This window comes from Poecilia mexicana, unplaced genomic scaffold (assembly GCF_051168715.1).
Source record: "Poecilia mexicana isolate PSO_F unplaced genomic scaffold, ASM5116871v1 scaffold_1, whole genome shotgun sequence".
NCBI lineage: Eukaryota > Metazoa > Chordata > Actinopteri > Cyprinodontiformes > Poeciliidae > Poecilia > Poecilia mexicana.
This window is the reverse complement of record NW_028263370.1, coordinates 6,077,248-6,100,494: the sequence shown is the minus strand read 5'-3', so window position 1 is coordinate 6,100,494 and position 23,247 is coordinate 6,077,248. Positions and strand designations below refer to the sequence as shown.

Sequence of the window (23,247 nt, the reverse complement as noted above, 5' to 3'; positions counted from 1 at the left end):
GAATTATGCAACTGTTATGATGTGTTAAAACTGCCACCATGTCGTGACAGTGTACGAGACAGATAATCTGTTCAATCTTACGATGCTTCACCTTTTTCCACTGCTGCTATTGCCTGAAGAAATGCACCCCTCCCAGTCAAAAACAACCAATCAGAGCCAGAAGAAAGGTCTTAGTGCTGTCAATCGAGCTTGTGCATGTGCTGCTAAGTGTGCTAGTGGTGGAAAAACAGCTTACCATTCCAGGGAAAGATGTTTATCTGTCTCCATCGGTGGCCATGCCAACTAAACTGAGCATTCATGACAGCCTCTGCTGACAAGGAAAAGCTCTAGCATGGCAGAGAGTAAGGGAGGATGTGAGCAGCATGGATGATTTACAGTGCTAAGCCCTTCTGTGACTGCTTGCTTCTGACCCAGCTGTGTATTTCTGTAGTTAGTACTGGGAGCACTGGGAGAAGGCAGAGGAGCTTGATTTGTTTCACTAGTCAATCACACCACAATTTATCAGTAATAATTCTGAACGTTTGGAGTATTTATTTTTGTCATTTCAAAGTGTCGTGGAATGTGTTTTTACAGCTGGACCAAAATGCAGATGGGAGGATGGGATAATCATAGTAGAGGTTTAAAAATTAAGCTTACAAAACTTACAGCAGTAGAATGAGGAGTGCAGGACATGGAGCACAGATAGACAAACGGGAGAAACCAGTGACGAATAATGAAAACCAGTGTGCTTAAATGCTGATGGAGTAAATAATGATAATGGATGCAGGTGAGGAAATCAACAGAATGGGAAAAACCTGAAGAAACAGCCAATTGACCAGGTGGGAAAACACATAATGCGACGCCGTTGTAACAAGAGCTGCTAGGTGCTTTGAGAGATATGCTTATGTTCACAGTAGCTGTTCGTGGCGATCAGATATTATCTCAAATTCCTCAAATTTAACATACTAAAAGATGGAGTTTGATAATTGAGGCTTCTTAGTAAAGTTGTCACCAAGAAAAGTCCTCTGTTAAGTGGATTGATCTGCCTAATAATGGAAGCACAATTAATTGAGTCAGGGGAGATAAATGGCTGAGCACAGATGATCCGGTGACTTTGCAAGAATTGATTTGTCCCTTATCTTTGCTAATAAGATGCAGTGGTGGGGGGGGGAAGCACTAGTTATTCAAACTTAAGCTTCTGTATCTAATTTAAGGCTGAGACTGAACTCTGGTAAAAACAATATCTGTTCAGTTATCAAAGAAGGAACTGTGATGGGAAATTCAGGGTTGTTGAGGCAGAAAGAGGATTCCTAATTCAAATTCTAATCTAAAACCTAATGAATATGTGTAATCAGCTTTAAAACAAGAAAGTATTTTACTGCTGTAGGTTGAGCCCCTAAACTATTTGACCCATTAACTTTGGGCTTTTCCATTCGAATGCAGTTTAGTTGACAACTGCACCAGTAAATGAGCAAATTCCTGAACTTAACCAGTCACATTTAACATTTACTTACTTATTTTGGCTGTGATCCTGCATCAAGACTGTGATTAGCTGATGCTATCCAACTCTTTCTACATTACAACTGTTTCAGGGAGCAAAGAAACCTTCAACAGTTTGCTACAGGATGAGTGACTGTGCTTCATGATTGTGCCCTATTGCCACAAGGAACATTGCCACTTGAACAACAGCAACCATAGGCAGCCCTACTGGGTGCAATTTCAGAGGAAAGCATTTTCTATGTTGCAGGCTGCAGAGGGCTGCTCGGCCTGAAAACATGACATCCACAGATAAATTTCCTGATTACCGTGCCTGTAGTTGCTCCTGCAGTTGTGAGATAAGCGCACTTTAAAATAAGTGCATCTTGCTGAGAGTTGTTTTTAGTTAACACTATTCAAACAGCCATTTTACTGAAGACTGATTGCACCTGATCCATCTGTACTGATTTTAGTGGAAGTCTCGTCAAGTGGAAAAGTAGTCTTTTCATTAGCCGCGATGCATCTGAAGTGACTGCCGGCTCCTTGGGATGTATGCAACCTCTGCATGTTCAGAATGTTTTGGAAATACTCCAAAGATAAATTCGTACTTTGTCAAGAAATGTCAGTAGATGACCTGCTTAAGGAAGTAACACATGGGAAAAAAAAAATGGATAGAGAACGTAATAGTTGACATTCTGAATAAAAGACTGACACGTAAATCATGTGTCACCTCTCTCTTGCGTAGCGTATAGTATTTCCCTTTAATAAGTGAGGTGCAGGTGCTGGACTAATGGAACGCAGTGAAAGACATTTCAGCATTTTATCTGCACATAATGTGGCAACAGCAGCCATGACACAAAACTTAGATAAATACTGTAATTATTATTCCTGCCTCTCACAGCTCACCCGTTTGCCAATCGTCTGTCTTATTCATCATGCCTACACAAACACGTATTTGCACACATGCCAACAGACAAGCATGTGCACGCGGTGTTTCGATGTGTCAAAGCTATATCCATCGTGGCGAGTCAAAGTGTGATTTAGTGCAGCACACTGGCAGGGTAACTGCAGTGTGGGCGACTTCATATTAAATTGTCTACTGAAGTGGGCCAGATTGTGTTAGGGCCAGCCTATCCATTCATCTGGGTTGGTGCTTTACTGCCTTCATCTATTTCATGAGGGGTAACAGAGGAGGACAATTCCTCAGGGAGAAACAGAGGAATGATTTTTTTTTTTAGAAGACCCAAGATAGAAATGTCGCTAAAGAAATTAAAATGAAACCAAAAATATGCAGCACTGTTTAGATAAAAAAAAAAAGTATGTTCACAAGGACACTGGGTTTTTTGAATGGCTGCATATTTTATTTGCCTTAGTGACTCATAATTAGTTTTTAAACTAATTACGAGTCTTTCTATCTGACAACGACAACGTAAGAAATTAGGAAATCAGATGACAGAAGAAAAGGGTTGAGGTTAAACTATATGTTGCAGTTGAACCATATTAATAACACAGAGTTTATAAATAGCTTTCATAAAGGTAGATTTCACGAATCCCATTCTGTGATTTAAATAGTTGGTAATAAGTGTAGAATACACTCCGGTCCAATAACATATTAGTTATTCAAATGATATTGTGCTAGTTATGTCTAATTATATGGTGAATCTATGGTTTAGCAGATTCTGAGAAAAGCTTTAAAAATTTGCATATATTTCAAGCTGCATTTTAAAGAATCTCCTCAATGTGTGATGATGACGTTTGGGTTTGACTGGTTGAGTCTAAAGCAGCTGGTGGCGGTCAGAGGGAACACCGACAGCCTTGCTTCGGTCAGACCAGGGCGGCTGTGGCTACAGTCCTGTAGCTAACCACCATGTGCATGAAGGACTGAAAAAAGGACGCTTTGAGGTCCTCTTGACTTCATAAAGCGTTATACAATACAGGTCATTTACATAAAAAAAAAAAAAAAAGTCTAAGCAGATGCTAATTTCAGAGTGATTAATGGCCAATTTCTTGGTATTTTGCCACTCTGTCAGAATTTCTCTTTGCTGTTTGCAACAGTGTGTTGCTGGCCCCTCTATCAGTACGGCCTCTCTTTCACAACAGAGTTTGCCTTGCAAAGTGCTGTCCAGTTGCTGCCACAGCATGTGAGTTTGCCCTGCGAGAAAAAAAGTCTGAAATGCTATTATAATCCTAGCCTTGGAGAGAACTGTTTCAAGCGCAACACTGCTTGAAATTCCTATGACTAAGTATTAAAGCAATTAGTTTTTGAGTTGCTGTCCTGTTGTGTTAACATAACCCCTGTAAAAATATCGTTGGCCTTACTGGCAACGTTCTATTCAACTGGTAGTGAAGAGCCTTCAATCCCTTTTAAACGTTTGTGTGGCAGGATTCTGGGTCCTTGGTGGCAAAAAAACAAAAAACAGTGGCATAATGACAGACAAAATGTGGTTTGCAAGAATCAATTCCTGAGCATACTTTGACTGGCTAACCAGTAGCCACTGATGATGCTGAAGTCGGCATCTGCTTCGGGGTTTATATGAAGATAAAGTGGATACAGTTTGAGATTTGTGAATTTTTCATTCATTTGTAAAAAACAAAAAAAACAAAAAGGGGGCATTTTATCCTATACTAATTTTATTAACCCATTTTCATGTATTGTTTCATGAGCTGGATCTATCATTAGGCCAGCTATTTACTATTGTGCAGTACAATACCATACAGACCCATTAAATAAGTTAGAATTTTAAGAAAATTTTATTTCAGTAGCGCAATGCATCAAGTAAAATATTTAGATTAAACAGAAACTTATATCTACAAGCTTGTTTTTCTATTAAGTATGTTTTTCTCCTTATAGCTAATAAAAACAAACATTTAAGATCATAATATTACATCACACCAATTTAAACTTCTATAGCAGATATTTGGGCTTCATGAAAAGTATTAGCACCTGCTTGAAGGCCACCGTTTTTTCGAAAGGTACTTTTACTCCTCGGTTTGATTCATCGTTGTGTCAAAGAGCTGTCAGTTATCTCAAAGCAAAATAACAGAAAGCACAATAATCATCACCATTTAACCAATAACATGTTCCTCTGAGTCTGCCTGTTTTCTGCAATTATGAAGATGATGATTAGTGGATCTCCACTCTTAAGAAAAAAAAAACTGTATTACAGATTGTAAGTGGCCTTGGAGTCCTAGCATGTTGGTTGTAATTTTATGTTAGTATCACCTCAATGAATTCAGCTGTTGCTTCGGAGTATTGAAACGGTGAACGGCCAAGGTCCCTCGGCGCACACAGAGGGTCGCTGTGACAGAGCGACTCAGAGTCCGTGCAGCAAGGGACACCTTCATCTTCTGTGAATCAAACTTCGCTTGTCTGTTACCCTGTTGGCAGCATGCAACCCAGCTTATGTTTGGACATCGTTCAGATGAATGATGTATCTCCAGCTGATCCGGCCACTGGTGATTGTTAGCGGACTGTAAGGCCAGGTTTGGTATCCACAGAGCCCATCGACCGTGGCAATAAAGAAAAGCAGCCATTTAATGTGGCTGCCTTGCTAAAGATTTGTTTTTTTTTTTGTTTTTTTTGTTTTGTTTTTGGAGGGGGTTTCACTAATCACCAGAAGCAGTATTGGAACATGTTTTTCATGATAGATGTGGACATGTCCAGCTTTTACTCTGTGCTGTTAAAACAGGATAAGATGCACAGCTAACATGGAAAATAATTCGAATAACATGAATAAATATCTTTGTGGGAAGTTGAGATTAAAACTCTCCTTCGAACCACACACAGCTGAAACCAGATATTTACATACAGCCAATAAAAAGACACCATACAGTGAGGACAGAGATAATTTAGGTAATTCTAACTAAGCTAAAACAATAAAAGTTTGACTGGATTTAACTTCACAGTGAGAACAAAAAAACTTGTTTGTGTCCTTATTTGGTGCAGGTAAATATCTGGTTTTAACTCTAAGTGCTCTTTGGAGTGTTTATGGCTTTGTGTTCTCAAGAGGTTCTAATTAAATTTTGAGATTTAAGATTCAATTAAAATTTTAGATCTCAAGTTGCACTGAAATCATTGCCACAGTCCAGTGAGAGGGTCTCCTGTACTCTCTCAAAGGATAAACGATGGAAATCATCCAGCAGTGCAATGCAAAATACATCCTTGACTCCTTCACATTCAGAAAGGGGAAAACATACAGCAGAGCTACACAGCAATCTTGTGGAGATGAGCTGGGAAACTGAGGACTAAAGGAACCTCTCCAGCTCTGATCCTGACTGTCTCTGTCCTGTCAAAATCATCTGGTTTGAAAAGCTCATTGCAGAGCATGGATGACGAGCTAGCAGAAAACCGTTCCCGCTTCTGACAGCTGTTTCTCATTGCTTTCGCAGCACTCTCTTTTTTTTGGGAGGGGGGGGGCAGAGTATGAAAAAAGCTTGCTAAGCAAATAGCAACAATCACTGCTATTTCAGGCCAATTTAGTTAAATAGGAGCTATGTCTTGGTTTTAGACTGGTTGAAGGGCAGAAAATCACTGCATGATGCACAGGAATTCACAATAACGTTAGGATATGTGTGATTTTTTTATTTTTATTTTATCCAATCACTAATGTTTGGCCATGGCACATGTGTTGTGCCATGGCCAAACAACAACTGTCCTCCACTGTGAAGAGAGAAGCGCCAAGCTGGAAGAGATGGTTGTTAATTTTAATTCGATATTTGGAAGCATGGCCAACACAGACTGACCGGCTTTGTTCACTTGCTAAACCTACTGTTAGACTACAACTGTAAAACAGTCCAAAATTTTCCGAAATGCTTAATGGTACTGTATCCATTGTTGTGCAACTTCAACTTTAACAAAAACTAGCTCTAGATTCTGTTGAGCTAGTTTAAAATGAATGAATTCATGTTCACAGTTCACCAGCTAAAGACTCTTCACTAAGCTAACTGCTGCAATATGAAATAATTCATTCATTTAGCATTTTTTTGTCTCAATTTTTAAATATAGATGTAATTTTGAAATTACCACATCAGTTATGTAATCTGTACAGCTCATTTAAACTGTATCTTACAATGACTGAATTACGCCCCCAAAAAAATAAATGCCCCAAGCTTCAGTTTCATTGCTCAACTTTGCTGTGCCATGTAATAAAAAAACAAAGAAAACAAAGCGGTGCAAAAAAAAAAAGCTGAAGGCTACACAGACCGTTTATAACAGGCAAAAATGCATAAGTTTGTATTATCAATATGTGAGATATGGCAAAAATGATTCACTTGTGTCTGAACTTCATATCTGCTGCCCACATGTGCGCATTCACTTACCAATAACTCAGTGCTCGCCTCAAGGGAAAATGTTGCAGCTCTTCTGCTTGACATATCCAGAGGGTGCCCTTAAAAAACACAGTGTAAATCCCAGAATAAAGCACAGATGAATGAAGTCAGGAAAATGATGAGCAGTGTGCACTTTAAGTTCATCATGTAAGAAACAATATTGTTCAACTCAGAGTTCTCGAAACTCCACTTTTACACCCATGCGCAACACTGACTGCATCAGATATCGCTACTTGATTAAAATGTGATTTACTGCAAAGAATGTAACGAAATATTTTTGATTGTATTTAAAAAACATTTTTATGATAAATATTACATAAAAGCAATGAAAACAAGATGGGTCTTTTATGAGACTCGGTTGGTAATGGGGTGTCATTTTTGACAGGTTTTTGACAACACTATTACATCTTACTTCTAAACAATTCATAAGTCATAATTAAGTGGCTCCACAAAAATGGAAGAGGGAAAAAAAAGACAAAAACACATTACAGTTCTGTATTGAAATTTAGTCAATCAATCAATCAAATTTTATTTGTATAAAACATTTCAGCAGCAAGGCATTTCAAGGTGCTTTACATAATTAAATTAAAAAATAAATAAATAAATAAAAATAAATAAATAAATAAAAATAAAAACAGCATGTGACATTGAATAAACAGTAAGAAAGAGAAAGAGATTTTGAGGAAAAAAAACTGCTTTGTTTTAGTGAGAAAAACAAAGCAGTGAAAATCTAAGAGGAACTCTGAAAAGCCATAACAAAGCCTGAATAAAAATGGACTAATAATACCAAAAATACTTTGAGATTAAAAAAACGAATAAAGAAGGAGCAACTTGTTTTGAAGAATTCAGTAGATGTAAACAAAAAGATAATTGCAAGAGCAGAGGCATTTTAAGCATTGGTTCTCCATAGCAATTAGCTGCATTGTTATTTTCACATTTGCTTGTAGTTTTGAACGTTTTAAGCTCATAGCTTCTGCTGTAAAAAACCAACTGAACTAAACAAGACCTAATGGAACAGTACAGCATGCCATGTACAGTACACAGAACAAGCCCCGCTAACAAGGTTCTGTGGTAATGAGCTGGAGTAGCTGAAAACACATATGCATGAGTGGACACACCCGCGCACACACCCACAAGCAACACCTCAACGTGCCGAGACACCATCAGCGGGCTCCCACTTGCCGTCACCACTTCGTTGCTATGGCGACACTGTGATTTATTTCCCAATTAAGACTTGGTGAACTTGCTCACTTTACGCCCGGTAATATCAAGCCGCACATAAATTACCTTCAAGCCTAAAGTGGCCTGTGTGCTATTAAAAACAAATGAATACCGCCATCCTGTATCTCTCAGACGGGTAAACTTCGGCATCAGTTGTTGCGTCTTTGTTTTGTTTATCGCGCACGAACGGATATTTCCTGATAATTGTGCACTGTATCTAATTGGCAATTAATGCGCCTGCAAAATACAGATGAATTCCAGCGGTCTTCACATCCAATAGCAGACCCTTTTTTCACGCGCCTCGCTTAAAATGAAGATAAACAACATGCGGATGGATGAGAGAGTCAGCAGGCAGGTGGGAATGTAATGGAATCAATTAGGCAAACACTCGTGATTTATATTCGGAGCTGATAACAAAGAAAGCTTAATTTAGTTTCCCTTCCCTTCTTTTCTTCCTAATGTTTGTACAAAAACAGCTGATAAATCCCACGCCTCATCTTGTGACAAATAACCACGGCGTCAGGCCTTTCTTTTTATATATATTTCCTTGTTCGTTCTCGTGTCAGAATTAGCTCACGAACGGCACGCGCGTTGTATCTGCACGCTCTCTCTCTGCGCGCGTATGTTCTAAATTTCTTTACGTCGACGCAAACTGTGTTTGCATATTTCAGGGTGTTTGGATGTGAGTAAAAGAACCTTGTTTGTTCGAGTTTGCAAATACGAGTTTAGCATTCTTCTGTAATGAACCCCTTCTGTTGCTTTCTCTTATCTGTTCCCCTCATTGTCTCCCCCCACCTCCCCTCCTGCTTGCTGCGGAGCTCTTGAGAAGAAGAACTCGTCTGGCCCTCATTAATGTCCTTGGCATCCGCTTGGCTCTGCAACTCTCTCTTCCTCTCCCCAGCCTCTTACAGCTTCATCCCACATTCTGACCATGCAACTGTTGTACACAAAACACTAGCAGGCTTCAACTGCAATTAGTGCTTATGTCGTCAGGCGCTTGCAAATGCGTACACACACACACGCACACACACGCACACACACGCGCACACCCCCACACACACACTGGAGAAGTGTTTCCAGCTAGATCTTTTTCATGCCATAGACCGTCTTCCCCATCCTTCACCCCTGCAGTCTTTTAAGTAATGAAGGACTTGTTGGACAATAATTAGACTGGCTTATTAAGCATTCAGTTGTTTAGCAGAAACACACCAGGATGCCATGTTCTCTTAGAGAAGGCCTTTATTTAGGGCACACACTGGGACAACTCAGCTCGAGAAGGAAGTGTATGTGGAGACAAAACTGAGGACAGGGTTGCATAAAGTTCAGGCCTAATTTACACTTTGCATGTTGCCGTCATGTTTTGCCTTTTAGCAGGCAGAAAAGTCTATATGTTTTATTGGAATTTCACAAGGGAGACCTACGCAAAGTAATGCATAATTGGAAAGTTGAAGGAAAGCTATGCATGATTTAAATGTTTTGGGGTGTTTTTTCAGATTAAAAATCTCTAAAGTTTGCAATGCTATTAAGGGAGTTTTACTTTTGTGTTTCTAAATAAAATCTAGTCCAATCAAAAGTCTTCAAAAGTCATCTGATGATTAGATTCCAGTTGTACGTATTACAAATACTGGGTTTTTGAGAAAGACTTCCCAAGTTTGTTAGAGAACAATAACCACGAAAACCAAGGAACTCACCAGATTGGTCAGAAATGAACTTGTGGAGAAGGACAATGCAGAGTTAGGTTACGAAATAATATCTCAAGTTGACCATCCATCCAAACTGACAGGTTGAAGAAGGATAGTTTTAATCAGAGTAGCAGCTATGGCGTCCCTTTGTAGTGGTGGAGGAGCTGCTGATATGCGCAACTCAGGTGAGACAATCTGCTGACCTGACCAGTGAGTTGTGCAATCCACAAATCTGGTATTTATGGCCAAATGGGAAGGTTGTTAAGTTGTTGAAAACAAAGCTAAAAATTTACCACAGCTACTATAATATTGGGGGTAGAGCAAACATGAGGAAAGAACTAATTCAAGCAAATGGGACCAATATTAACTAACACCATAAATACAGCAGTTCAACCATGAAGCATGGTGGTGGCAGCATCATGCTGTGTGGATGTGTTCTCTTCATCAGTAACAACGAGGTTGGTCAGAGTTGATTGGAAGATGTTCAAGCAGTCATCCATTCCTGGGTCCCCGTCATTTGTAAGTCTATAGGACAATTACTGTACGATCAGGGTGGACCTACTGGGGTCACTCAACAGAGTCCATTAAATAAGGAACAGAAAAACGTCACTGTTTGTGACAAGCACAAGACATTTGTTGTTCTACTAGTATAAAGTCTATCTGGCAGTGGAAACACTCTCCTGAATAATCTGGATCATAAAGTAGCATACTGAACACAGCCCGGTTGTTCTAAGGGTACATTCACATCAGTCACATTTAGTCCGCTTTAATCAAACTCTGGTTTATCTTCCTAGAAAGTCTGGTTTGTTTGGGCAGGTATGAATGCATAATCGAACTCTGATGTGGACCAAAAAAAAAAAAAAAACCGAACTCTGCTCCGCCTCAAAACCTAGGTCAGAGTTCTGTTGAAGTGACCTCTGGTGCGGTTCGAATGCTACGTGAATCCCAAGCAAACTGGAGACTGTTTCAAAAGCAGGAAACGAACTATAGCGCAGAGCACTTTGGTTAAATCCTACCAAAATAAATGCACAAGTCTTGCGCTAGTGGGAGAAATGTCTCACGGTTTTTGTAACACACTAGAGAAATCGTACAATCACTAAAATCTGAAAACACTCCATTTTTGCTTACAATTCCATGAAGAAGAAAGTTGTGGTCAGTGTTGTCTTCTTCAGAGATTTAGTTTTTTTTTGTGTGTTGTTTCCTTCAGCGCAGTGCCACCACAGGCGAGGGGGAAAATACGTTTTTCAAGGGTTTTTTTCGTTTGACACCGTGGAGTGTGAAAGCGAACCGCACCAGCTGAAAATGTAACAATGTTTGATTCCCAGTTGAACCGAGTCCACCAGACTGTCAGCTGTGAAAACACTCTAAGAGTCATTTTCTCCCACTCCGCAAATATGTATTTTGTGTGTTGGTCTACCATTAAACAATCTGAATAACATACATTAACGTTTGTGGTTATGTAACAAAGTTTAAAAATGTTGATGGAGTATGAACAACTTTGCAAGTCTCTGTAGGTAAGATTAAGTCTCTCATAAATAGAGATCAAAGTTTACTTTTCATTGTTCGATGCCTCATATTGGAAGCCAGCCATAAATTTCTTTTTTTTTTTTTTTTTTACTGCACAAAGCTGATAAGTTCCCTCACACTGTGCAATCTGATAGGGTTTAAGCCATTAGCTTGCAAAAGTTATGGGTTGTTTCATATTAGCTCTGGTGAAAATCTTTCATTTAGGCCTCTGTCACAGAAGCACTGAAACCAGGCACAGTCATCACTGTTTTCTCCACTACGCTCGATCGTTTTGTGCTGCAGGATCACTTCTTCATCCCTCGCATTCTATTTTTCATCACAACTTTATCCTCACTCATACACTCTTTTAACTTCAGGAAATGAGACGCACATCTCTCGGACAGAAAAAAAAAGGGGGGGAAAAAAAAAAAAAACGAGCAAAAAAACTAGGTCTGGTGTAATCACCAGAAAGTTTCTGACACCGAGAATCACCCCTAAGCTGATGCTGAATGTTTTAGAGCCGACTGGTCTCTCTTACTGAGGGAAATAAGACAGCTCTTGTGTTTGCATGTCTGCTGGGGCTTTGGAGGTAGAGGGAAGGCAGCTAGCTCTTCTGCTCTCCCCTCTCATCTCTTCACACTAATTAGGGAGAACTGGGTTTGAATTTTAGTGGGGACATGCATCCTCAGGCTGCTCTCAGGTAGGTGTGGGGAGTCATCATTCATCAAAGGCTTTTATGAAGATTCTGTTTTTGTGAGAAACATAATTTTAGGTCATATTTTATTAGAACCAGACATCATGGTGGAATGCAGCGTGACCACTTTTCTGTCTCTGTGTGTTCGTCTAGGTGAATATTGTGCTGTGTGGTGGCAAGGCACCACAGGCAATGATAAGGAGGGGGCTTAAGCAGCCGGCTCTCTAGGCATAATCACAGCTCCCATTTCAAAGGGGAGAATGCCAATTAAAACTGATAGGGCTCAATATGGGCTTTGGGGCTGCCACAGCAAAGAGCAGCACAGGCAAAACGAAAATCTTTCACCTTTCTGTCTTCTGGTCAGGAGAAGTGGTTTGTTGGTGATCTGACGGAAGATTCTAAAAAAGGCTGGTTTTATTAGGACCTGTAACAAGGCAATGGTGAGGTAATCACAGAGTAAACAACGCAAGACATTTAGACTCCTAAGTCGTGATTAGTGTCCATAAATCATGCCCTGTAAAAAGATTAGCACCCATAAACTTTTCTATATTTTATCACATTGCAATCACAAACGTCTATATGTTACATTTTTATGATTCACCGCTCAAAAAAGTACATCATTTCAAAACAGACATCTAAAGAGTATGTATAGAGTTTCACTGAGCAAATACTTCATAGAAACATATTCGCTAAACTTTTTGCCCCATTTAATTTGTGACGATGTGCAAACTCTGCTGAATTTGATGGACAATTATCAAATTTTGCTGAAGACGCTAAATTAGAAACTAGTTAAATTAGTAATAAGGTTTCCTCTGTTATAGGCTGCTGTCGGTTTTATTTAGGGGTGTCACAGAAAAGGGGGCTGAAAATAATTCATCAAGCATTTTAAACCCCCTTAAAATCTTTCTTTCACTTCACAATTTTCCATTATTTTATTTTGTCACCTACAATCCCAATATATGTATATTAAAGGAAATGAACTGCAGAGGGTTATGAAGAGTCAATTCAAGTATCATTTGTCAAAGTAATTCATTTAGATTTTCACAAGCTCATTATGACTTATGTTTCACATCAGGCAGGGTAAAGGTAAGTAGTCATCATTGCAACCGCAAAACAAACTAGCTGATTAAAACTAATTTAATTGTGTGGGGGGGAAAAAAATGAATGAGCGTTTATGATATCCAAAAAGTCCTCAGTAACATAATTGTTTTGTCATTTGGTAAGACAATCACAGGGACAAAACACAGATTACATAAAACAATGTTTTATTTATTTATTAGGTCTTGTTGCTGCTTATCAGGGTTGCATAAAACTCGGGTTACACAAGAAGTCCTTATCACCAAAGCAATCGAGAACGGTAGATAGGTCACAATGTGCTGATGTGATTTATGCTCATGCCCAATATTATGTGACGAGTGTATCTGGGTGCTTGGACAGATGTGTGTGAAGTGTAACACTGTCTGACAAGCTGATAACATATTTTCTGTCATATTGTTTTACATCATTAAGTAATAAAGATTGATTGTCCTTTGGCTGCTGTCAGAGAGCATTTTGCACAGTTGCCCTGTTGCTTCTGTGATGATTGTGTGTATGTGTGCGTGTGCGTGTGCGTGTGTGTGCAAAAGACAAGAAAACACAGAAAAGAATGATGTTTTTTTTTTTTTTTTGGAAGCTCAGGCCTTCCCCCTCCACAGATCGGATTCAGGCTGCACCCAATCCTCTCCCATGATGCTCTGCAGCCGGAAATTTTGGAAATACTCCTGGTAAATTCTATGAAACAGAAAGTGGATATAATTATGCATGCATTTCTTTTGCCAACATCCATATGAAGAAAATCACGAATGTGTTGTAGATACATGTTCAAACTGTAAATTATGAAGAGGTATGAAAATAGTTGCTCCCTGTTTGAAATTAGCAAACTCCAGCTGTAAACTGGAATCCGTCATCGCACAATGAAATCAGTGCAGATAACTGATGATTATGAGGATGTTATTTGTGAAGTATTTAGAAGTGCTCCAAAAGGAACAAAAACTAACTCCAAAGAAAGAAGTCGGTGGAACATTTATAATATATTTCTTCACAGCTGCTGCTACTAATCCACATTGAAAATAAGTTGACCTCCTTAAGAAAACTTGCGCGTCTTGCCAAACAATTCGCCTACTTCTCCTTGTGAAATTTACTTATCATTACTTGCAGTTTCTTTAAAGAGGATTCACATTACATGTATCGTTAGTGATCTCATACTCAAGCAGATCAGCAGTTGTTGCTGCTGAGGAATTTCAAAGGGCAGTCGTTTCGGCGAAGATAACGGGTACAGCATGTAGGCCTGTGAAACCGTCCTTTCGAGGCAGATTTGTTCGTTTGTTTTTGCGTGTCTACCTTTGGGGAGAGGCGGGGGTTTATTTGTTTTAGCTCTGCTCGTTGTATGTTTTTGCAATTTTAACATTCCCAGGTATGTGGGGTAAAGAAAATAAAAATATGGACTCAAGCAACATTGATAACTGGAGACCTGAGAGAACTGTGAAGTGAAGCGCATTGAGAAAGGACATTTAGAGGAGATTCAAAAGGCTGGGGCTGCAGCTGGAGTTAGCACTTCAAGAGCCATTACCACACAACAACTGTTGCTGTCCTCGCGTTAAGCCACTTCGGAACCCGAGACATTGGAAGCTTTTTAAGCAAAGGAGGACCGTTCGACTGCACTCGCTCCAGAGAACGAGTGGAGAAGCTGACATGTTTTATGGCAATGCTGATTTCACTTTGCAGCAAGGCTTGGCACCTCCTCACACTCCCAGAAGTGCCGATACTTTCTCTAATGGCCCTGACATCATGGTGTCTAGGGGAACCTCACACACCTGAGAAAGCATATGAAGTGTTTTATTTATTTATTTATTTATTTATTTTTTTACTGAATAACTGGAATAAAGATTTTACTTTCAGTTTATGTTGTGTACACTGTATCCTTCTTAGTTCATTTACTTGTCTATTTTCTCTCATCAACGTCATGCACTCTAAGTCTTATAAACGCTCCCGTTTGAAGATGCTTTCCCAGAAACATATGAAAGCCAAGCTATTCTCTCGAGTTGGCCTACTCACGCGTCGGGGTACAGGCCTTCCACTAGGTCCTCTTTGGGGACGGGGTAGAGTGCTTCGTGTGTTCGATTCTCTCTTATTCCGTGGCTGGCATAGCAGTTCATCTTGTTGACATTGGGGGGGAAGTATGTCCATGGGATTAAAGCCTGACCCTGCCATGTGTCCCCCGTGATTGTGGTTGTGAACTCAATTGGCAGTAGTTGCTGGGGAGTAATGATAATGAGGAAACCATGAATGATTAGCACAAAAAACAAGCGCCTGACACGCAACAATAATGTTAACTTACATAGAGCGGATATCCGGCTGCTTTCAAAACTATTAGGTGTTGTCCGTATCTGTAAAGTAAAAACACAGCAGAGATGTTCACTCCGTCTTTCAAACATATAGTCATAGACATGAAAAGAAAAAAAAAAAATGGCATAAACTCTAACTTACGGGCAAAGCACCACCTCCAGGTAATTGTTTTTTGTGCTATCCAGGAATACTGAGCTTGCAACTATGAAAATAACGAAAGCAAAGACCTTAATTATGAATCATTTTCAAACTTAATTCTTAAAACCAACCTAATTGTTACAGAAATCAGCGGTCAATTTTAAAGTGCGCTCAAAACCTGAATATGTGCAACAGCTGGTTTCCCATTTCAACATACTCAATGCCTACCTACATTTATTATGGTTCCCAATCTGTTAAGTGGTATTAATTAGGGCCAATGTAGGGGGACGGGGGGGGGGCTCAGTAACCAGAAATCACGCTTCTTTATGGTCATTTAGAACAGACTGTTATCACTCAGGCTCATTATAAAGTTTAATTGCTTTGTATTGCCATAATAATGATAATGCTGTTACTATAATGGCCTCATAACATTGACAGGCCCCATGTCTCTCATATCTCATTGGAATATATGTGAAATTTTAAATCAGGTTAAACACTTAGTCTTCCAATTTATATTACTGCTCTACTTGTGGCTTAGAGTGACGAAGGTACAGTGGGGACTATTAAAGCCGTACATGTTCGCACGTGGAATCTATCAGGCTTTAAATATTTGCTTTGGAAAGTTTTTAAACTTGGATTTTAGTTTCTTGCATGGTATGTGGAACTGGTAGGTCAGGAATGATTTGTTTGTTGCTTGAGAACACATTGAGTTTAAAATGCAAGTTTGAATTTGGAGTGTAAAGGAACATTACGCTGAATGAAGAAAGGGTTATCTTGTAAATGGTAGAATTGGGGAAAGTGCAGCTAGTTATTGAGTAGAAAGATTCAATGGATGTAGTCAGTAGTAATAATTCTACAATTAGGTAAAACTGGTTCACCACCGAAGCGAGGTCGGTAAAATGTGTTTTCTGCCTTTTAAAATTCAAATTTGAATATTGTGTTTACATAAGTGACATTGTAAGTTTATTCTCACTTTTTACACTCACTTTCTTCCACGCAAATCTGTTCATATGCTTTTAGGACAGTAGTAACACGCCAAACTGCGTGGCTTTCATACCTTCATAAATCCTGAGCGAGAGGTCCGGAAGGCCGGGTTCAGCTGGAGGATGAAAACCCTTAAAGAACGGACCAGAGACTTCGATTTTCAACCCCGATCTCCCATCAGAGTAGGCCAACCTGATGGGTTCATGATCCACCGGATTGCTGTCCCAGGTGTGCTGGATTGCAAACTCCATTTTCCGGAAATGACTGAAAATACGCAAATTAGTCTGAATGAGAAATTGCTGAATGACAAGAAAAGAAAGCATAATAAAAATAGTACTTACAGAGCTCCACAGCATAGCAGAATGTGGACCAGTGCTAGAAGCTGAAAAGTGACCGCCATGTTGTCCAGTCTTCCTATACACTACAGCATCCCGTGTTGCTGCACTCCTTCAACTATTTAAGCAAGTTCTTATCAAAATGGGTCTAATGTTTAATATGTTCCTGTTACTCAGTAGCTACAGAGTGAAATAAATTAGTTTTTTTTTTCAAAGTTTCCTTGCATGATAAACCTAGAAACCGATTAATGATCAAATGTATTTATAGCCAGCTAAGTTTAGCTGCGATTGTGTTGCTGCTGAAATATAAAACGTTGGCATTATAAAAACATGCTAAAAGTCTCAAGAGGCTTCTTAAAGATTTCTTAATCAATTTCACATGTTTTAAATCATGATTTAGTGAAAACAGAGTGGTTGAAATACAACTAATATGCTTCACTTTTATCTGTGAGCAAAAAAATGGTTGTACCTGTAAAATTTAAAGCCTCGAATTGCTTAACCGTTTTGACTTGTAGCATTTCTAATTACCTCAACCTGTGCTATCATCAGTCATACTGAGTAGATCATATAGCCACGAGGTTGTTAAGATAAAATAAAAACATTTTTACTGCCTCTTTTACATATTTTCTCAAGTATTTTAGTGTGGTTTTCTAAAAGGTCTTTCATTCGTCACAGCTTCAGGAGACTCTTCTTTTAGGCCCTTTGACACTATTGATCTCAATCTCGCTTCAGTAGCATTGGAATATTAGAAAGTGCCGCACTAGAGTGGTTTGGATCTCAGCAGGTGACAGGTGCTGTTCTATAAACCTCTGTAATTCTGTTTCATCTGCCGCTCTTTCTTGTGGAGTTCACCAGGATTTTTATTCTCGGGCCGATATCATTCTTTATTTACATAATCTCCCTCAACGCTTCGTTCTGTGGGCATGAACATCATGCTCATCTCTGGATGCAGTTGAAGTGCATGGACTCATTTTTATTTTGCATCCAGCATTTTAGGACCTTTTTTTTTATGTAGTAAGTAATGCGTTTTATTACACAACAGCTTAATTATTGCGGTGTGTTTTATGTTATGTTACCCAGACCTCTCTATACAATTTAGGAACTATAACACAGGACTCATCAAAGAACCTTAAGCTTGAAGCGTGGATGAAACAGCTGATATTCACAGAGTCAAAGTCAGAACACAGACTTTTCTTCTTCTTTTGTCATATTTTGTGTAATTGAATATGTTGTTAGAAGGGAAAATAAGCATCAATGACAGTGATATGAGCTTTTATTTCTCTTTATTAAGGTTAAATTTCACAAATTCATACAAATATATCCAATGACAAGGGAAAAAAAAGAAATTACACAATATATTGCACTGTAATTTTATTTATCATATAAAGAGTTATGACACCTTACATTTGTGTCATTTGATTAAGGAAAAGCAAGAGGTAAACTAGACAAATTATCTAATCACTCTGGCAACTGACTATAAGTGTGTCTAACAGTGAAGTATTTTAATTCAACATATGCCTTTATCTTCATTTTCGTGTGTTATTTGACAGGCGAATCAAAATATATCAAACTTTTGAAATACAGAGCTAACACGTAAGTAAGCTGTGCATGAGCATATATTAATGTCTTCTCGAAACAGCAGCAGAAAGAATCATTTGGACTTGCTGCACGCTTTGTTAATGCAGCAAAAACATTTTGGCTACAGGTGCTGGATGTCAAAATTAACATTCATGGAAATCGGAGGTCACACTACGCTCACGCAATTTATGCCGAGGATGTCCAGTGTTATGCAATGTGTCTGGGTGCGTGCACACACGTGTGTGTGAAGTGCAACACGGTTTGACAAGCTGATGGCCTTTTTTTCTACATCGATAAATGATAAACTATGATTGCCCTTTGGTTGTTGTTGGAGGTTTTTCTTTGCAGTTCTGCCCTGCTGCTGATTTCATTAAGCATTTGTGTTAATAAAAGAAAAACAGAGAGGCAGCATTTCATAAACAGCTCAGGCCTTTCCCTTCCACAGATCCGATTCAGGCTGGACCCAGTCTTCTCCCATAATGTTCTGCAGGCGGAAGTTTTGGAAATACTCCAGGCGATGGCTAAGAGACAGAGGGTTGAAAAATGTTTGTTAGGAAAAAAAACATATTTATCAACCTTCACATATACGGTACTTTTTAAAATTGAAAGTTAAGGACAGGTTTGAGAGAGCGTATTTATTTTCCTGGTTTATTGTTTAGCATTATTAAGAAGCTAGCAGATACTCATAAAACTAATGAGCATCAATGACATGCTGTAAACTATTAATTTTCCAGCTAGGAAACGGTTGCACAACTATTCCACGAACGGTTGTAAAACAGAATCCAAAGTCTGAAAAAAATGAGCAAAGAGGGATAACATTGAGGATGTTATCAAAAATATTTTCCATGATATCTTTACGGTCCACAAAGAAGATAAAAGCCAGAGAAGTCAATTGAAATCACACAGTGTAGAACCATTTATAGTTATATAAGTTAGATCAAGAGCTGCCGCATAGTGATCGGAATAACTGAGAGGACGATAAATGGAAATGTTAGAGGCATTTTTTGGTTAAACTTCCCCTTCTTATCAAGCAATCCACAAGGTTTAAAGAGAAAAAAAACACTCTTAAGATTTACTCATCATGACATATCTAAAGAGTGAACTCTCTGTGTGTATTTTTAGTGTTCTTAAGCAGCTCAGAGATTACTGTTGCACTGATGTGGGAAAAGATATAGTTGGCTTCTTTGACTGTGGAAGCAACTATTTTATCTCCGTCTGTACAATTATCTTTTTTTATGTGAAAATTCTGTCAGCAGTTTAGTTGAGGCCGCGATTAGTCTGGCCATAAATTACAATTTTAATCAGTTGTTTTGAGTTTGTTCATTCCCTTGTTATCAAAGCTCGTTTTGCTGGGGTCGTGATGCTTTTGTAATTATGAGATTTAAAACAGCTCCTTTGTAGTATAGCGAAAGCTGTATTTTTGTTATGAGCCTGGTGTTTTGTTGTTTCAGTGTGACATCGTTTCTTGGTTTTCGCATTTGAAACATTTTCAGACAGTGATTTGTTCTTTTTTTTTTTTTTTTTTTTTTTTTTTCTTGTGCAAGTTTTCACATACGGCTCCGATGAGAAATGTAAACACATTCAGGAGGAGAAAGTTTGTCATTCTAACTTTTGGACTTGTAGTTACGTTTTTAAATTGTGCTTTTACAGGCTGGAATGTATTAGTGGTATAAATTGCACTATGTTTTCAAAAACAAGAGCAGGGTGCGCAATTATGTTAAGCTCGACCGAAACTTGGCGCTAATCCTGCAAGTCACATGCCTTCAGGTAAAAAAAAAAAAAAAAAAAAAAGTTATGGGAAAAAAGATGGAGAAATGTTGCCACAACTGCAAGAAGTTAATTTGTCTGACTCAGCGTGAGGCTTTCAAACTGAAGACTTCAACAGCTGTCAAACAAGGTGGCAGCAACAGTCCCAACTTTAACCCCTATTGACAATACTGTGATGCTGGGTTCATGCCATTAAAAACCCATTTTAGAATAATTTCAACAATTCTGCCATAAAGAGCAGTCAAATGTCAAGCCAGAAAAATGGCTTGACAGAAGATTGTTGATGGGCGCAAAACTAAGTTAGGACTTGAAGTGCAACTTGATAAGAGTTTATGTATAACTTTAATCAGCTTGTGAACAAACTGAAGTTTTATTGAAGATGAATCATTATTTCACCCACATAAAGAACATTTCAAGTAAATCATAAAAGCCACTAATTAATATGATATTCATGCCCTCGAGTGCATCTAAGCTTCTCACTGGAACTGCATGCAACCGTTTTTGGAAAGATTTGTCTGAGACGTACTGCACAAGGCAGCATACTCACAAGTTTGGCTGCTGGCCTTCCACTATGTCGGCTTTGGGGATGGGGTAGAGAGCCTCGTATGTACGTGCCGCCCCGGAGCCATGAATAGCATAGGAGTTCATCTTGTCGACATTGGGAGGGAAGTATGTCCAGGGGATTACAGCCTCACCAGTCCATCTGTCCCCTGATTTTGTGGTAGTAAAAACGAGTGGCAGTTGTTGCTGGAGTAGGAGGCAATTAGAATAACTCGTTACCTAAGATGCATACAAAATCTCGGAAAAAAAGCAGGCGAAATACTCTTTTGACCTACGTAAAACGCATTGCCAACTCCTGACAGTAGCAGTATAAGGTGCTGTCCATGTCTAAAGTGGAAAACAAATGAAAGCCGTTAATGAACGCGTCTCTTCGACGGTGTATGTAGGATTATAGAAGTGGAAAGAACAAAAGGTTTGCTTGGAACTTACGGGCAAAGCTCCACCTCCAGGTAATTTTGTTTTGTGCTGTCAAGGAAGAAGGACTCCACAACTAGCAATATAACACAAAGAGAATAAAATGAGGATGAAACCTTAATTCTTACATTAAGAAATGCTTAAACCTTCTTGATAACCTTATCAGCTGCTGTAACATAGAAGTAATGTAATGAAATGATTGCATTTTTTTCTCGGACTGTTACAACATAAAAATACAAGAGAAGAAACACAGGAATTATAGTATGAGTAACAGGCCCCCTGCTAACCTCGAAACATGCTCATTACCTACCTACACTTATAATGGTTTCCTATTTATTAAGAAACATTAATGAGGCCAAATATGGGGGCCTCGTTAACCAGAAATCTGACTTCTTTAAGGTCAATTAGAACAGAGTGTTAATACTCAACCTCATTACAAAGTTTAATTGCAATGTATTACCATAATAATGATAATGGAGCCACAGTGTTCTCATAAACAAAGACCCCGCCTCTCAAAAATCATAGGAATAGATGTACATTATTAAATACAGCTTAAGTCAGCTTTGCCCACACTTATTTAGTAAATCTAGAAGTGAACAATGACACAGCATTGGTTTGATGGGGAAGATAGAAAGCTAACACCATCCTTGTGCAGAATTATGCAATCTTTTTCAAGAGGCTTACATACACACCGTTTCTAATTAGGTTTGTTCTCAATCATGTGGGGCAGTGAAATGTTATTTAATGTGTAAAACCGCAACAACACTATAAAATAAAATGTTCACCTTAAACAAGGAGTCAGCAGCTGCCAAAACCATTATAGGGGACACACCAAACATGCAGCGTACTGTGCTCTGGCCAGATCAAGAGTGAGATTGCTGGCCTGCATGGACAGCCCTATGTCTGTGCAATACTGGCACTGTATGTCACTGTGCACATACTGTCCCCACCATGAAGCATGGTGGTTGCAGCAGCATGCTTCAGAAGGGAAAAGGAAGCTGATCGGATGGAGCTAAACACAGGACAACAAAGGACGTACAACTGGGTTGCAGGTTTAGCTTCATAAAGGCAACAACATTCGAATCCTGATAATTTTTTTTTAAATCTTTTTTTATTACTTAATTTCTAAAATGTGTAAAATTCTTACATTTGGTAATTTTGCTACATTTGTCTATATTTAACTTTTTATTTATTTATTTATTCAAAATATTTATTTTAAAGTGGCAGGAAAACCACTGAACGTCTTTGCACAAAGACAGTTACACAGCACAGTGAAAAAGGAAAATAAAAAAAAATCCTTCTTTTACCTTCGTAATTCCAGAGTCCAGGGAACGCGATACCGGGTTCACCTGCAGGAGATTCTGGGTCATTGAAGAATGGACCAGACACTTCCATTCTCAGTCCTGATTTCCCATCAGAGAAGGAGATTCTGATGGGGTCATGGTCAACGGGGTTGCTGTCCCATGTGTGTTGGATCGCAAACTCCATTTTCCTGAAATGCCTGAAAGCATGTAATTTAGTCAGAGAGGGAATGTGTTGCATGACTACAAAACACAGCTGCATAACTACTTACAAACTTTCACAGCACAGGAGAATGTTGACTACTGTTAAAAGCTGAAGTCGAAGTGAGACCCTCATGTTGTCAAAAGGTTTTTCACTCAATGCTGAATCAATATGTTACACAGAAGTTCACTGTGTGTTCAGCTGAGCTCTCTGTTCAGCTATTTAAGCAGGCTCCTGGTCAATTAAATCTCACCTCTAATAAATGTTTGTTACTCAGTAACCAAACGGTGACTGACTTTCTGATATAGTTTGAGGTATAGGCTTACTTGATAAGGTTGTTGGAGGGCACAGTGGCATTCAATAATGGACACTTTAAAACACAATCCAGAAATTGTTCCAATAGCTCAGCAAGCCTTATGTCAGCAGCCAAACTTCAATATTTGTTCTCCAGACGTCTCCACTGTATTCCTTGTGAAGAGTGAATTTTAACCTGACGCTTTTATGACTTGATGTGCAAAAGATTAAAAAAACACGTTATGTTACTTGGTGTAAAAAAAAGACTGCAAATTAAATGAAAATGAAACAAAAACACGGTATTTCCTGATTGAATGAGCTGATCCTTCGAATTCTTTCAAAGAGGAACTATCGTGCTTATGAGCGTTTTAAGACGGAAGGACTTCAGCAGCGCACAACTTAA

At 38.9% G+C, this 23,247-nt stretch overlaps 2 protein-coding genes across 3 annotated transcripts; both read right to left on the bottom strand.

Moving 5' to 3' along the window:
* Positions 1-13,187: 13,187 nt before the first annotated feature.
* Positions 13,188-16,795, bottom strand: LOC106929834 (UPF0462 protein C4orf33 homolog). The gene is made up of 6 exons (XM_015006996.2): positions 16,734-16,795; positions 16,466-16,656; positions 15,412-15,472; positions 15,263-15,311; positions 14,980-15,179; positions 13,188-13,656 (listed from the first exon to the last, which is right to left on the bottom strand). Exons 1-6 carry the CDS (start codon positions 16,790-16,792, stop codon positions 13,560-13,562), a joined length of 657 nt encoding a protein of 218 aa, XP_014862482.2. The 5' UTR covers positions 16,793-16,795; the 3' UTR covers positions 13,188-13,559.
* Positions 16,796-17,993: 1,198 nt separating this feature from the next.
* cunh4orf33 (chromosome unknown C4orf33 homolog) lies at positions 17,994-23,173 on the bottom strand. Of its 2 annotated transcripts, none has more exons than XM_015007004.2 (6): positions 22,877-23,173; positions 22,355-22,548; positions 21,063-21,123; positions 20,909-20,960; positions 20,620-20,819; positions 17,994-18,826 (listed from the first exon to the last, which is right to left on the bottom strand). In XM_015007004.2, exons 2-6 carry the CDS (start codon positions 22,533-22,535, stop codon positions 18,730-18,732), a joined length of 591 nt encoding a protein of 196 aa, XP_014862490.1. In that variant the 5' UTR covers positions 22,536-22,548; positions 22,877-23,173; the 3' UTR covers positions 17,994-18,729. The 2 variants fall into 2 exon arrangements, with proteins under 2 accessions (XP_014862490.1, XP_014862489.1); XM_015007003.2 differs by lacking the exon at positions 22,877-23,173 and adding an exon at positions 22,621-22,843.
* Positions 23,174-23,247: the final 74 nt, after the last annotated feature.